The sequence below is a fragment of the Lepisosteus platostomus genome, chromosome 9 (assembly GCF_059453375.1).
Source record: "Lepisosteus platostomus isolate fLepPlt1 chromosome 9, fLepPlt1.hap1, whole genome shotgun sequence".
NCBI classification, from domain to species: domain Eukaryota; kingdom Metazoa; phylum Chordata; class Actinopteri; order Semionotiformes; family Lepisosteidae; genus Lepisosteus; species Lepisosteus platostomus.
Window position 1 is genome coordinate 60,872,367 of NC_142619.1, and position 16,958 is coordinate 60,889,324.

Here is a 16,958-nt window from a genome sequence, read left to right on the forward strand (position 1 = left end):
TGCTTTGTGGACGTCACTTCCGGCAGCAGCCCCTATCTCCGCCCACGGAGCACCACGTGATCAGCGGGGCGCCGCGAGGAGGCCCAGTCACAATGACTTTAAAAAACGCACCGGTGCCTGACTCGCTGACGTCACCGCAACCGATCACGGGTTGCAGGAGCACCGACGTGGTTCACTGCAGCCTGTGTTTACAGAGAAGGGTACTTTGGCCCAGGTTGAGAGTGTGACTCGTGACCTCCCTACTGATCCGCCCAGGCAGGGCTTCTTCGTGATTGCAGGGATGTGTGTTAACCAGAGTGATCCTCTTGCGTGTCCGCAGGGAGTGTATTAAGTGAAGGCGGCAACGGGATAAAACAAGTCAATGCATTGAAGTCACGTCGTGTACAGCAGTGTCGACTCATGACAGTGATCTAGGCCTGTTCAAATTTAATCTGACTGCGTTGTTGAGAATGATGTAAGAAATAAGTAAAGATTTATTCCATGCTGAAAAGAGAAGAAACACAACGTTTCGGCTGTGGAGCTTTCCTTCTTCAGGTGTGTCAAGTAATGTAGTTCAGGTGGGTAGCTGCGTCAGCATGTGTAGGCTGCAAAGGAACAAGTAATAGGTTTATTCCATGCTGAAAAGAGAAGAGAGAAAACAATGTTTCGGCCGTGGAGCCTTCTTCAGGTGTGAGAAAGACAGGGCAGTAGGCAAAGGTAATGAAGCGGGAGAACAAAGGCTGGGAGAGAGGAGGAGCGAGAGGCGGGAGCAGGGGACAGACAGAGAGGCCAATCAGGAGGGGTGAAGTCAGGAGAGGTGTAGAGAGGTGTGAAATGAAACCTCCAATGAATGGAGAGAATTTAGAAGAAAAGTAGTCCGTCGTTAAGAGAAGGGGGAAGGTATAAGGAACTATAAGAACAGATATTAAACTTAGAGCACCAAGACAAGATTTCAGGATACTCATTGATGAGGTTAGTAACTCAAGTTCGAAGAGTCATAAAGATACAGCAGCTTAAAGATATGACACAGGTAAAGAGTCCAGGCAAACACCAACTGAATTACACAGCAGTAAACCGAGAGGCTTTCTAACCTTTCTAACCAGAACTGCATGAGGGGAAGTCGGCTGGTAAAAAAAAAAAAGACTCATTCATTTGAACATTTCTGTGATTGTGGAGAAGAGAACTGAAGGATTACTGCAACCCCTCCCAAGTAGACCGAAATCGTCAAGGGCAGCTCTTCAGGGCTCCTGATGTTGCTCGTGAGGTTGTAGATGAACAGGCATCTTTCTTTCTTCCTAGAATGCAGCCCACGTGTGTATCCAGGGGAGAATGAGACCACGTGTGGCGGTCTGAGGTCCCTTGTCCTTGCACCACGTTGTGAAGACCGCACATTCATACTCTTCAGCATATTTTGCCTGAGTTCTGGGTCTCAAAAACAGAGTGTATTGGAACATCTGAACATATATTGAGCATATACAAATAAAATCACTCAGAACATACAAAAAAAACCACCTAGAAGCTCCCAGACCTCTAAAAGCCCAATTCAGTGACACACAGCCTTTAAAAACTTCTTGTAACATCTGTTTGAAGGCCTCATTTAAAGTGTTTATTAATCTGACGTCCGCGAACTAGCATGTCCTATAAATATTTTAAACATCATAAGCCACACAAATAGGTTTTTAATATTATCTGGCATTGATTGGTTTATTTAAAATACAATAAATAAGCAATGGATAAAAAACGTGTTTGAGATCACAAAACATTTTTTAAGTGTATTTAAAGTGCTTTTCAATAACAACTTTCCTCTTTCTAGTCTCAATTACATTTAATTTCTGAAGATGCTACTTAATTTTCTGAGCCTGTGGCTGAAAGTATAGACAGCATGAAAAACCTTATGGGATGTAGTTTTATAAACTGGAACTTTCTTATCCTAGTTTACAGAATGAAACCTCTTTGTTTTAATTTTAAAATCTTATGGGTGTAAGAAGAATTAGGACCTAATATTAATATAATATTATATTGACTGACAATGCTTGATAAAACTTACAATATTCGTCAGATATTTGCTCATGAAAATGACTAAAGAATAACTAAAGAATCCAGTTCTTTTTATGTACACACATTATGTAGTTTTTCTGTTAACGTTATACCAGAGATTGCTGCTTAAAAGTAGAGGTGACAAAACACAGAAAAGAAAATGGTATGTTACATTACAGTAGTGTTTAAAATGATTCAAAATATACACTGGGTCATATTCTTATCAAATTAACTGGGGCAGTTCTTAACCTTTATGTCTATTCTGACCAATATGCCAGCACTAACTGAATTCACGATTCATAATAATGAAGTATTCATATTCAAATCCCAGCTGATGTAGTCGGGACAGGCCAGGTAAAACACCACAAATCACAGCCTCCCCTATCTCAGCCCACTCCAGACAGCCACAGAGACACACACTCAAACTGGACCGGTACTGGGCCCAACAGGGCTGCAGTCCAGTATGTGGCAGGTGAGCTCATGGCACAGACAGTCTGCCTCTCACTTATTATTAATAGAAGTTATTGCTGGAAAGGTTTGACTGTCATTGCATTGGCGACAGTGTAATTCACTGGTCGTGCCAACATGCCAATAGAAATTCTTTGAATCTGACTACTGCTGTTGTACCCTTGAGCAAGGTACACCACTGAGTTTGCTTCAGTGAAATGCCCAGCTGTATAAGTAGGCACAAAAGTAAATCACAGTGGCTAAAAGCATCTGACAAATAAATGAACAACACTACTGTATATCCTTCGAAAACAACGTCACAAACAAATCAAACTGTAGTACAGTGGGTCCCAGTTCTGGTTTTAAGAAGAGCCCAGAGTTTTCGTGTTTTCATTCCACCGATCTCTTAATCGGTCAAGTCAGGGCTGTCCCATCCTTGTCCTGGAGGGCACGCAGATCTGCAGGTTTTCCTTTGCCTTGTCCCTTTAAGGCAGCAGCAGCCGAAGAACTGGGAGAAATTGATAAATTGGTCCGTTTAAGCCAGCAACCTGCCAACGTATGTCAGGGCAGAAGGTCGGAGCTGAAAAGTAAACATGCAAAATGACTGATCCTCCGGGACGTGGATGGTAGTGGATTAAGGCCTTTAGTCGTCTCTTAAGAAGAGCAATTAAGTGATTAATCTGGCCTAATTGATAAACAGTTGGATGTTGTTGGCAGTTAATAATAACCCTGAACCACCTTCTGAATTTCACTCCTACCCTCTTTCAGGCGTGTGGAATGTAGGTAATTGGATCTCTGCGGACTCTGCAGAACAGAATCACTTTTTTATTCGCTTCAACTATATGAATGGATAGCTTGTTCCCTACTCCCACTGACTTTAGCGTAACGAAGTTCCTCCTGTTCTCGGTTTTAAATGCACTTCGATGTATATTGTAGGCTGAAAGAGTATAATCAAACACGACATTCAATTACAGAAGTGAGCTAGCCTCTGATTCAGAGCTCAATTAGACAAAATCAATAAGAGCCATTTTTTCCAGAATTAGGAATGAGATCCACACTGTAGTGTACTGTAACGTAGGATAGTGTAGAGGACTGCAGTGTACCTTAGTGTATGTGCTCAAAGAGGGTGCACTTCTCTGCATGAGATATGTCACTAGGCAGAGCATTTTTTCTGTGATTATATTTCAAGAGATTATATTTCTTGTTTCATAACATTCAGCATTCTAAACCTACCAGTGTGTACGACTGTTGGCCGTTTCACAGGACTGACACTTTCACCTCCAGTGTGACGCTACCTTCTGTAAACACGCAAGTGCAAAATGCTGTTCATTAAAAATCTACCCCTTAAATCCAGTACAATAAACGAATATAAATTAGAACCGTCTCCTCTGGGGAGGGACTTGGAGCTCTAGTGGAGAAAAGCGGAAGGATGGTGTTTCTGCAGCTCTTTCACGAGCCTGTCCTTCTCCTTGGCAGGGAGGGAGGCGCTGTGCTCGATGTCCCTCACTAAGAGCCGAAGCTGCTTCACAGTCGCTTGCAGCCCCTGCTCCTCGTACTGCTCCGGCGTCAGCTGCTCACAGTACGTGAATGCTGTGAAAAAAAAGAAAGGCCACTTCCGCATAAACAGACTTAAAACCCAACCAGCTGACCCCTAAGACGACATACTGTGCTCAGTTACTCCCTAGGAATGATGCTGAAACAAAAATCAGCTTAATTTAAAACACTGTGTATCCAAACTGCAACGCTCTGTATTCATGCACTGTACTTTGTCATTACTGTTCTTAAATATCAAGGCACTTTAAGGATAAGGCCACAGATTGAAGTGTAGTTTGTACTACTCTGGGATTACAGGGAAGATCATCGGATACTCCTCCCAGGTCCACTCTGTGGACACTGTCAAACGGAGCCCCATGCTGGACACGGACACAGCGACACGGCCAGGCTGACCAGCGACTCGAGAGTGGAGCTGAAACGAACCCGTGAGCCGAGAGCATGGCAGCCACACTATGGATTCCCAGTTACCCAGACTTGAGCCCTAGCGAACATGTGTGGGATAAACTGGGATGACATTTTGGGTAGAGGAATGGACAGAACCCCCAGAAGACAACAATTGATACTTGCTGCTAATCATGTATCACAGATGTGAACCGTTCGGGTCCTAAAGAAATTGGCCACGCGTTACTAGCCTGTGATTTTTACAGCAGACCCCAGGCCTTCTGAGTCTAATGAAGAATGAATTCACCTGCATCGTGTCTGTTCAACAAAATGCCAATTCACCTGCTACAAAAAGCTTCCCAATTTTCCATTTGATGAACACCAGGACTGAATTCATGCAGATGATCATCAGGAGATGCTGAGGAATCCTACAGAGAGCCAGCTGTCTAAAGCAGGAGAGGGCACTGGACAGCACAGGAAAGTGGAACTATATTTGGAGACAAAGAGTTTACCTGCTGTGCTATCTGGGTCCCTTCCTTGCTGTAAACTTTGAAGTTTCTTGCCTACGGTTGTGATCAATGATGTAGGAGTCTAAAAGTTAAAACAGATAAAAAAAACACATATTTCATTGATGAATTTATATTGTTGAAGTAGGCATTTCTTTTGAACAGTAATCAGAAATTACTGACATCATTATTATCTGTAAATCGTTCTCACGATTACATATACCTTCTAGCACCTTTTAAATCTGTTCTTGCTGATGTTCTGTTTTATCCTGCATTTTCATTTCACCAAACATACCTTTTCTCTGGATAACTACATTCATATTTGAATAACACAAATAATTTCAAAAAACAATTTCAGCTTGGACCTAAATGTAAAGCCCTCAAAGGTTTCCGACCTGTTTGCTCGTCTATTTGCATGCTCTGGGTGCACTGAAGAAATGGAGGGCCCACCTTAAAGAGCTCAGTGTGCGTTTCCATGAGAAACAGGATCAGCTGCTCAGCCTGGATCTTTGACAGGGACTTCTTCTGCACAATAGCCTTCAGGAAGGTCCGGCACACAACAGTTCTGTTATCATGCTGTGCATCGAAAGACAAAAGGCACACCAGCCACAACAGTGAAATAGTGAAACAAATCAACCACATGGAATGATTCTTAATACAAGATGTGGACTTCTCAGAATGATATCACAAATGCCAACACCCCAACATCTGGCCATTATGGGAATAACCCTCATCTAAGTAATGACTTCCCTACCAAAAAGCTTTGATGCACAAAAGCTGCTGAAAGGATTCAGAAGTCTGAATGGGAATTTAGCAGTATCATTATACAGACAGTAACTAATGTATTGTGGAGAGCAAGAAACAATAAATACAGTACTTACAACACAGATCTTTAAATGGTGCAGTTAATAAAAGCAGTATAAACGGAAGGAAATTAACACCCACACCAAGTACTGAATATCTTTAAAAATATTCAACGCATAAATAATTGATCAAAACACATGATGGTGAATCAGGCAGAACTCAAACAGAGCCGTATTAGCTAGAATTAATGGGGCAAATAAAAGCAGGATGTTTAAAGCTTCGTAGGGCGTCTGTGTGTTGTGAGTCTCATTAGAAGGGCATTCTATAGGCCTAATAGGAGAGGGCCATCAAATGAAAAGAACAGACCTTTGAAAATACAGAGGAAAGAACAGCCCTTTCCAATAAAAACAGTGACAGAAAAAAGGTTGCTAACGAGATGAGGCCAAGTTATTTTGAAGCAGGGCTTGGAGAGCCACCCTAGGGGAGTGTTTTAATTAGCTCTTGGGAGTAAACAAGGCAAAGGCAAAGCACAAATGCTGGTTGTTTCAGGGCTATTCTGTTCTCCTCGATCATGCAGAGTAAATCAACTGGCAAACGCGTAGAAGGGAACAAATGAGACTGGCTGAAGAGATCTTCCCTGAAGAGCCGCTAGTAATCAGGAAATAAAAGTGCAATCCCTCGTTCTTGACAGGAAAGGAGCTTGAATCAATACATGTGTAGTAACCACAGAAAGATGCTAGTAACGGGTTTATTCCCTGCTGAAAAGAGAAGAGAGAAAACAGAATGTTTCGGCTGTGGAGCCTTTATCAGGTGTGAAGAAGGCTCCACAGCTGAAACGTTGTTTTTTCACTCTTCTCTTTTCAGCAGGGAATAAACCTGTTACTCGTTCCTTTGCAGACTATCCATGCTGACAAAGATACCCAGCTGAACTACAGAAAGATAGTTTCTGTAGAGGTATAGAGGTTTTGTGTTACAATGCTTAAATAAAGGTGAAATAAATTGTGATCTGAAGTCTCTTGATTTCAGTCTGTCAGGCCACTAAATGTGTTACTTTGGAAAGGGTGTACAGACTTTCTATAGGCACTGTTCCTGTAAGCGCATTTAAAATTGAGACCAGGAGGCAGTTCTTCACCCAATGGGTGGTGGGAGACTGATCTGGCTTATGGCCAGCAGCCATTTCACTCTGCAGCTCACAACTGGCAGCCCATGGAAGCTCAGCAGGTGTGAGCCTGGTCAGTACCTGGATGGGAGACCTCCTGGGGAAAAACTAAGGCTGCTGCTGGAAGAGGTGTTAGTGGGGCCAGCAGGGGGCGCTCACCCTGCAGTTCATGTGGGTCCTAACGCCCCAGTATAGTGACGGGGACACTATACTGTAAAAAAAAAAGGTGACTTCCTTTGGATGAGACGTAAAACCGAGGTCCTGACTCTCTGTGGTCACTAAAAATCCCAGGGTGTTTCTCGAAAAGAGTAGGGGTGTAACCCTGGTGTTCCCACTGGCCTTTACCAGTCATGGCCTCCTAATAATCCCCGTCTCTGAACTGGGTTCATCACTCTGCTCTCCTCCCCACTGAGAGCTGGTGTGTGGGGAGCATTCTAAAAAAAACAAATAAGAATAGCATTTATATATATTGGATTCACAGCACTCAAATCATTTTACTTCTGTAGCCCATTTGTCGTGCCTTGAGTACAGTACGGCCGGCAGCCCCTCTGCCTTGTGATGGCTGCGTGAGCAGTCCCACCTGCTTCTGCAGTCTGTAGCCCTCCGGCTCCGCAGCCTCTGCCATGAACGCCAGCAGGCGGCGCAGTTCGTCTCTCACGTTGGGCTCCAGCAGCCTCAGGCACAGCCGGGACGCTTGGAGAGCTCGCTCCCCCCTTCCTCTCTCTGCAACGCAGACAAGGCAAGACATCAACACCCCTTCGTCCAGTGTCCATTAAAGAGCGCGAGAGGTCAACATCCTTCATCCTCTGTCCCTTAAAGAGCGCTAGAGGTCAACACCCTTCGTCCAGTGTCCCTTAAAGAGTGGGACAGGTCAACACCTTTCGTCCTGTGTCCCTTAAAGAGTGGGACGGGTCAACACCTTTCGTCCTGTGTCCCTTAAAGAGTGGGACGGGTCAACACCCCTTATTGTAACATTGTTCACTATCATTTCAAAGAGAATAATGTTATGTGATATTATTTCTCTGAAGCAAATGTTTATAAAAAGCAGTCAGTTTATAAAATCAGATGCAAGGTGAAGAACTGGCAAGTAAAAGCATCTGCTACTATGCAGCTGACTTCCGTCAGATCTTTATGACTTTCCATTATTCCTTTAGCACTGGCACACTGATATTTGTTCTAAAATCTTTGCTTCGCTCATCATTACAAGTTTCCCTTAATGTCCACCATCCTCAATATCTCTCTACCCCAAAACATCTATTGGCCTCATTGAAGGAGCAAAGCTACAAACATGAATAAAAACCAAACTGTATCCAATGGAAAACATGATTACGACACAAGAGAACTCGAAAGAAAGCGGGCATGATTTGTAAGGCCTCGATTAAGAGAGAAGAGGACTCTTTTACCTAAAAGCTCCACGATGCCAGTGTGGATGTCGACGTAGTGGCTTGTCAGAAGCGGCTCTCTTTCCTGACCGTAATATTTTGATATGGTGTCGAAAAGCAGCTTCTTCTGCATGTGCTCCCTCTCGTGCCCATCAGCACATTGCTGGGATAAGTGCTCTCCAGCTGCCACGATCATCTGGTCAGGGAAGTACTCTAAGCAGTCAATAGCAGCCATAAGCCACATGTCGAGCCTGGGGACAAAAGGGAAGACGTTTTAAATTGGTAATAAAAGGCTATTAGCTCACAGCTCGAGAAGCTATTTCTTCTATTATACAGATTCTCCTTCAGCACAACCTTCATTTTTTATACCTCCCCCTAACTATGCCATTACCTGATTTCTAATGTAGCACCCATTGTCAAGGGTGAGAAAACTGACTGACCCGAGGAATTCTCAGATTACAGTCAGTACTGTAGGTAATCATGGAAATGCATGCACCTGGATTGAAAACGGGCTATTGGCTATTGGACAGAAAGCAGTACAGATAAGGGTGCCGTCTCATATTTCAGTGATGTTACTCCGTGTTGAGAAGAGAAACGTGCATTAAATTAACCCATCTTAACTCATCAGTGGATCCCCCCAGGACTAACTCACGAGCCGTGGGGATTAAGCAGAGGGAAAGCTTCATGCGTCCAAGATTTAAGAGAGACCTCAGGATCAGCAGTGAGAACCTGTGAACTGCGCAGGGGTGTGTGGAGATGTTCTGCGGACTGACCGGCGCAGGTCCAGGCTCTGGGTGACCTCCCTCTCCACGCAGGTGTTGGAGATGACGAGGTCGGCGCAGCCGCGCGACGGGGCCACACGCGGCTGCTCTGCTTTCGCCGGCGACTCCAAAACGCCGTCCAGGAAGGGGAGGTCGACGATCTGGAGCAGGTGCAGCAGGGTCTGCTGCTTCCACACCTCCGCCACGACTGCAGAGATCAGACGCAGGACGGAGCCGAAAACCAGGAGAGAGGGCAGAGGAAAAAAGCAGTGGAAGGACAAATGGATCAAGCCAACCAAAGTCACGCTCAACAGATATTTAGCAAATGAAGGAGCACGTATATTATGGGGAACCTGGAGATTATTAGGCTTAAGCAGTGGTTCCCAATTCTGGTCCTGGTGACCCACACCCCGGTTGGTTTTTGTTCCAGTCAAGCCAGTGAATTGACGAGAGCAATCTGAGCTCTTTGCGCCCAGATCTTGAACAGAGTGGAGCTTCAACCGTGGCATTGTGTAAGCGAAATAAAACCCCAAACCTGAGACTGGAAACAAAATGCAAATACTCCAGTGAAGCGACTCGTTAGATCAATCGAGGCTTCAATTCTCTAATGAAGGTGGGAGGGAGTGAAAACCAGCAGGTGTGTGGGGCACCAGGACCAGGACTGGGAACCACTGGGCGAGAGCCTGGGAGGTAGCCAGAGCTGACCACTGGTTAAATCTGCTTTTCTAGAACAGCACAGCGACACCCAATCCGAATTCTGGAGGATCACACATGGTTTCCATTCCAGCTGAGCCTGACTACCTAACAGCTGACGTCACTGAAATAACAGGTTGCTCGACTGGAATACTCGCACATTATTTTTTCTACACAAAAGTTGGGGATTTGACTCAGGAAATCAACAGTTCCAAGACTTCAGTTTAAGAGCTGAAGTCGCTCAATCCGCCAAACAGTTCCAGGTAACCCTATTACTAAATCAATAAATTGTTCAGCTGCGTAACTGTGAGCTCAGCTGAGATTAAACCCACCACCGGGTGGGTGATCCTCCACTAGCAAGACTGGGATCTGCTGCTCTAGAACATAAGAAAAGTTAGAGACGAGAAGAGGCCATTCAGCCTCTCTGCTCTGTGCGGTAGCTAACAGTTCATCGATCTCAAACTCTCATCCAGCTGCTTCTTGAAAGAAGCCAAGGTATCGGATTCAGCAGCAGGCAATCTGATTTGTTTCTTGGAGTAAATGAGATGCAAATATACTCTAAACGAATAAGACAAAAAAAAGCTCTTCGTTAACGTGGATTTAAATATTATTTCCGTTCACGAAAATCAGGGGATAAAGCATATACACGTTGCAAAAGGGGGTTCTTTCATTAACATACGGTATCTTGTGTCTTCAGCATCAGAAAGAGAAATTCACACAATAGCATGACAATCTGAATATATGCAATTATTCAGACTGTAACAGATGTGTTTTATAAATGGCTCATCAAAATTGTAATTTAATCTGCAAACAGCTAAGGTCTTAAAGTGTCATTCTTCATTATAAACCATCAAACACAAACAGATCTCTTCACACCTAATTTTAATATTGCAGTGGTACCATCTGTTCAATGATCCATGCATATGCTTGGAGATATCTAAATACAGTGCCTGCAATCAATTAGCATTTTGAATGAACTTCTAGCCTGGGATTGCAAATTGTATGTCAGTTGTATTAAGGCCATTTCAGCATATCTGAAATGCCCTTGAGAGGTAACAGGTTTAATCATTTAAACTTCAAAACCACAGCAAAACTTTTAATTAGACCAACAGCAGTGTAGGCAATTTACAATGTTTAAGATAACACCATACATGGTACCTTTCAGAATCTATGTCTTCGACTGCTATTACTAATGCTGGTGACTGATAATTCTTAATAAATCAATATGTTGAGGGCTGCTCATTTTCATAGTACTAAAATAATAAATGTGGAGATCTCTAGAAATAACATTGTAAGCATATCATTTGGCACGTCATCAAACTACAGAAAAGCACTGAAAATTAAAACTGACTGATTTCAGTCAATAATGTCTATGATACAATTATATACTATCATAACAGTGGAACAGGCAGGTTATCCCTCCTCCTGACACAAGGGGCTGCGGCCGTCCAGTGGGGAGAGCTGGCACGCCTTCACGCAAAGGGTGGTGGGAGAGTGGGACAAGTAGACCGGCCATGCGGTTGAAGCCGATACCTTGGCTTCTTTCAAGGAGCAGCTGGCTGGGATTCCTGGATAAATGAACTGCCGGGGACACCCAGCAGCCCCAGTGGGCGGAACGGCCTCCTCTCGCTCGAAAGCATCCTCAGTCTCCTGACCTCACCTGTTTTAGGCAGCACCACGGCAGGCTGCTCGGGCTTTGCGTTCGAGGGCAGAGTCGGTCGCAGGTTGATGCTCTGAAGAAGTTTCTCTATTCTCCTGTCGGAGGACTCCAGGGCCAGCGGGTTGGGAATGGTGGTGACTTGTTCTAGCCTGTGGAGGGAGTTGGCGACATCCTGTCATCCGCCGGCTCCGATGCAACAGTGCCAGCAGTGTGTCCCGCCAGCCTCGCAACGCTGTGGTTACAGAGCTTCTGCAGTGGAATCCTTCTCCTCATTCCAGGCGGCGTTTTATTCTAATAATAATCATAATCCCTTACAACCACCGTATCTCCCTTATGATGAAGTCCATCCATCAATCCAGTTTCCAAGCGCTGCCTTCGATTCAGCGTCGCAGGGGAGCCAGAGCCTAGCCCAGCAAGCAGCGGGCGCGAGGCAGCAGGCACCCTGGATGGGACGCCAGTCCATCACAGGGCACACACAGACACCCCGGTTTCCAAGAAGATCATTCATCTGCCAGCACGCCTTTGGGCTTGGAAGCAAACCGGAGCACCCGGGGGGAAAGCCATGGGAACATGGGAGAACATGCAAACTCCACACAGACAGCACCCCCAGGAACTGAACCCGGAGCCCCTGCGCTGTGCGGCAGCAGTGCTGACCATTGCGCCACCCTAATAAAGTTCAATCCATTGGGGGGGTAAAAAAAAACCACCCACAGCAAACAAAAAATAAACTTGCATCACTATGTCACGGCCATGAAAAGCACACAAAGTATGCAAAATGATGACAGTGTTAAAGTTTCAAATGGATATTCAATTAATACGAATTAATTCTTTTCGAATTCACTCGCCAATTTCCCTATCGTCCACTGGAGTCTGCCGTGACCTGGCGTCAGACGTGGCTCCAGGAATGCCCTCTGCTGCTGCTCCACAGGAGCCCTCGACAAGGCATTTAATAATAATAATAATAATAATAATTGCTTACACTTATATAGCGCTTTTCTGGACACTCCACTCAAAGCGCTTTACAGGTAGTGGGGATCCCCTCCACCACCACCAATGTGCAGCCCCACCTGGATGATGCGACGGCAGCCATAGTGCGCCAGAACACTCACCACACATCAGCTCTCAGTGGGGAGGAGAGCAGAGTGATGTAGCCAATTCATAGATGGGGATTATTAGAAGGCCGATGGGAAATTTGGCCAGGACGCCGGGGTAACACCCCTACTCTTTTCGAGAAACAACCTGGGATTTTTAATGATCACACAGAGTCAGGACCTCAGTTTTACGTCTCATCTGAAGGACGGTTTTTTGATCACCCAGAAGAGGAGTCCTCCCTCCCAACCGGCCTGAAACACTTTTTAGCGCACCGAGTCAGACCATTACCGGTTGCTACTGGAAAAAAAACAACAACTCCTTTTTAACTTTTGCCATTAAAATGTTTTCATTTCTCTTATAAGAACACTTTAAACAATATCCACCCTAAATGCGTGACCGGCTGATGTTTTGGCGGGTATTTCCCAGATATTCAATAGGACGTTTTTCCATTGCTCACCTGGGGATGGTCTTCTTTTTGCCGCCGGGCTCGTCGGCGGACGGGGTCCCGGCGTCTCCGTCCAGGAAGCGGTAGAGGCTGCTGCTCGTGTCCTCGAACGCCGGCTCCTTGTCCCTGCGGAGCAGCCGGGTGCCGACGGGCTCGAACACCCGGGACTCCATCAGGGCCTGGCAGAGGCGGGCGGCCTTGAGCCGGGACACGGCGCCGGAGCGGAAGCAGGCGCTCTGCATGAGGTGGCTGAGCACCACGTCCACCGCGTCCGAGCCGGCGAAGCAGCCGCTGTGCATCCGCAGGTGCTGCCGCCGCCTCCTCACCTCCACCTGGGTCTGCAGGGCGTGGATGATGTTCCTCCACAGCTGGGTGGCACGGAACGGGCCCGCCGACGCTGCTCGAGAAGAGTCAAGCGGTTGCTCAGTCCCTCTGTCCGCAGTACATCTTTTTTTTTTTAAATGTGAGTTCACGGCTTATTTTTCTGCTTATACACTTCCAGTCCGGGTTTGCCAACTGTAAAACGATTGGGTCACTCACTCCCAGCTGCTCGAACGCTGCCTGGAGAGAGGTTGGCACAGAGGGCGGGGGAGAAGAGTGCTGCCGCTGTCACAAACTCACACATGCCTGCAGCCCCAGGATACACTGACACGCTGGCCAACTCCACCCAGCCTAGCCCCGGCACGCAGCCAGCTGTGCGCGGCTGAATTAGGATTTTCACCTGCCTACTGATGCCTTTCCTACAGAGCTCGACCCACATTCTGAACAGACATCTTTGAGACACTCCACCCATAGTCCCCCATTGTTTCATCTCACAAAACATTTCCCTGGTCTCAGGCCCATCTCCCAGGGCCACAGCAGGTGAGCTAGGAAACCAGCAGGCTCTGGCCCACAAGGGCCAGGTCTCAGGACCACCTGATCTAGGGTTCATCACTTCTGGGGTTGCCACAACCTCTTCTCTCTTTTTGAGGTGCTGTCTTTTCCTGTAATCACCTACATCAAGATGGCATAGACACCCAGCAATCTGAAAGGCGGACGACAGGCGAAAGCCACCTGGTTCGTAATACGCAGTGCCTAAAGAGAGTCCACGCACACTTCCTAAAGTAACACATTTGTGGCCTGGCCGCAGGAAATCAAGACACATCCAATCAGGATTGATTTTACCTTTATTTCCACATCGTCACACACACCCTCCAAGCAACAAAACAAGTGCTCCAACATTCGGGAAAAGGAATTACAAATGAAAACCTAGAAAATGGGTTGGATAAGTGTCCACACCCCTCAGGAACAGCAATTGTAAATTAGCTCTGGTGGAACCAATTGCCTTTCAAATCACACAACGAGCTAATAAGTCTCCACCTGTGTTCAACTGTAGCGAGTCTGATGATTTCAGGATAAAACCAGCTGTCTCTAGAACTCTCTTCTGCTGGTCTGCCTTTAAGTTGGCTGAGATTGACTATGTCTGTGTGGAGGCATGGGTAAGCACTGCCAACTCTGGGTGGGCTACATTGACGCAGACCTTTTTGAACATAATTATAGCTATAATTCAAGAAAAGTGTGCTTCCATCATGTAGTAATGTAAGGGTGAGTTCACTTACCCAACCTATTAGTCTAGATTTTCATTTTTAATGAATTTTCATCATGAGCACCTGTTGTTCACCTGGAGGTTGTTACAAAGAGTAAAGGTGAAATAAAACCCTGAATTAATATCTTGATTTATAGCCAGGCCACAACATGTTACTTTGTAAGTCTTTCTAAAGGTACAGCATGCTGAGCATGTAAATATCACTCTGTGGACATGTATTTTTTTTTTATAGAAAAATAATGTATACAGACTTTGATACTGATTTTTTTTTTGTACTCCATTAATTGATTACTCCTGCCTGTGATGTACTGCAGCTTGGCACTAAATCTCATTAATGAGATGCTTTGAGCACAGGTGTTATAACCTGCTTGATGTCACACCTGGTGGGGGAAAAACAAAGGAAGGACTTGATGTGCTCCGATTACCAAGAGAACAGCCCCTTTGTGCTGTAGGGATGTGGGAGCCCGGACTGTGACCTCAGGTGGACTCTCCTGCAGGAGAGCCCAGTCCTTTTTTATGACGGATTGAGGTTTTGCCTTGACCACCCTGAAGGATATCTGCGAGTGTGAAGAAGGATGATCATTGTTGTACATGGCAGACCAGCTGATGGGGGAGATTCCTGTATGATGGTCTGGACAGGAGTTGCTGCCTGACCTCCAGAGTAGCTGTATCAAGTCCAGGGACCTCCAGCTGTCAAACTGTGTCTAAACATTGACTCTTATCTACAGTTTGTCCTTGAGCTGCTGGAGTTAGTGAGCCAGCTGCTCTTTTTGCAGGTGTTGTACCCTGTGACCTTTCCTGGTTGTGCAGTGATCTGGCTCTCTGCATTTAGTGACGGTATTAAGTTGGATTATTGTATTAACTCGCTTTATAGCTACTGCTCTTTTCAGTATTTTTTTTGCACATGTATTTTGATTGGAAGTTTCCTTAGTCACAGGCACTTTCTTCTTACCAAATTAAATATTTTGCTTTAACTGTACCAGAAGAAACATCATTTTTTAACTACAACACGTTCAAAGAGCTAGCAGGCACAAGCGACTATTTCTGTAGCAGGTGCAAAGACATTATAGACAGCCATCTCCTTACTGTTATCAACAGAGGGTATTCGGGGAGTTTCCTGTCCTTGTCGGGTTAGTAACCGCTGGTTGTGAACATGCCAGGCGGTACACAATTCGCATATCATTTCACTCGCTTAATAATGAGGCTAGGCTTTACTGCTGGGGATTCTGCATCCCACATAACAACTGTTCTCTTTGTAAACGGAGCATACTGGTCCCTTTCTGTTTGTTTTGTATTGGTTTTCAGCAGGCTTGACGCTGAAAGGGGTGAGACGCCGACCCCATCGCCTGCGCGGAACCAAGTCTCATAGAGAGGCGAGTTATAGCGACAGAATCGCTCGAGTTTGTTAGGGTAACTGGTGAATGGGCGTTTAATCAAAAAGACGATTCAAAAAGCAATTAATTGTGATCTTTAAAAGATGCAGAGGAGTATTTTGAGAGTGAGTACACTTCTGTAGCCGGGGGGGCTGCCTGAATTCTTTGCAAGAGGCCAATGCAGTCGACAAGTTACTTGTTCTGTACGCCCACTCGTTCCATTTCAACATAACCGATGAAAACGAAATCGCTTCTTCAGCGAATCCCTTTTATAACCTGTTTTTTCTCACCCGTCCGGCCCGTTTCCCGCATGCTGGCGCTCTGGCTGTTTATGCGTCGGAACCTCGGAGTCAAATCCACCGCCATCGCGACTCCGGAAGTTGCGTCACCACGGACCGCACCAAACAGCGTTCTAGTTCTGAACTCGGACCGTACCATCGAGTTCTTAAAGACGGCACTGCTTGTACAAAACCGATAAGCCTTGGCGATTCACGGCTCTAGGAACACGCTTGAAATATAGGTTCTCTTAAGAAATGTAATTTAAAGTTATATTCGTCAGAGACTAATTTACTCCAATCCCAAATGTCCCCCTATTATGAGCGCAGAATGGTTCGCGCCACTGTCTTGGTTGCAAAGCCTTTTTTCCAGCTGTTTGAATATAATTGTTGCAACGAATGTGGTCGACTGGACGGTGCAGCACAGTCGATCCATGATATCAGCATTAAAAGAAAAAGTTCATTAATGTATTGCACGTTTTACACAATGTTGCATGTGCTGTTATAAAGTTAATGCATTTTTTTTCAGTATTTGCGAGAGCCGTCCTAAAATGTTAGACGATCCGAGTTCAGACCACTAACAATTGAAAACGAAATTGTTTTACACATTCATGCAAACCTTTCAACATTTTTTTTGCCATAGAAAAGCATTCTATATTAAATGTTTCAGTATTTCACCGTTGCATATTGCTATGTACATCAGGCAAGCATGATGCCCACATAACAGGGCTCCGGACTTGTCAGTGGAAGGTTGCAGGTTCACATCCAATGTTGGGTGATGGCACAGCAGATGTGCCCTTGCACAAGGCACTTCATGCCCATTTC

The 16,958-nt window shown here is 45.5% G+C and overlaps 1 protein-coding gene and 1 long non-coding RNA gene across 2 annotated transcripts; one reads left to right on the forward strand and one right to left on the reverse strand.

Moving 5' to 3' along the window:
* Window positions 1–107: 107 nt before the first annotated feature.
* LOC148655386 (uncharacterized) lies at window positions 108–10,517 on the forward strand. The gene is made up of 2 exons (XR_015941260.1): window positions 108–454; window positions 9,065–10,517. It is a non-coding gene; the product is annotated as an uncharacterized LOC148655386 (long non-coding RNA).
* On the reverse strand, window positions 2,181–16,499 carry depdc4 (DEP domain containing 4). Its single transcript, XM_088645995.1, has 9 exons — window positions 16,149–16,499; window positions 12,913–13,297; window positions 11,364–11,512; window positions 9,023–9,218; window positions 8,271–8,500; window positions 7,448–7,590; window positions 5,355–5,480; window positions 4,911–4,989; window positions 2,181–4,053 (listed from the first exon to the last, which is right to left on the reverse strand). Exons 1-9 carry the CDS (start codon window positions 16,294–16,296, stop codon window positions 3,872–3,874), a joined length of 1,638 nt encoding a protein of 545 aa, XP_088502121.1. The 5' UTR covers window positions 16,297–16,499; the 3' UTR covers window positions 2,181–3,871.
* Window positions 16,500–16,958: the final 459 nt, after the last annotated feature.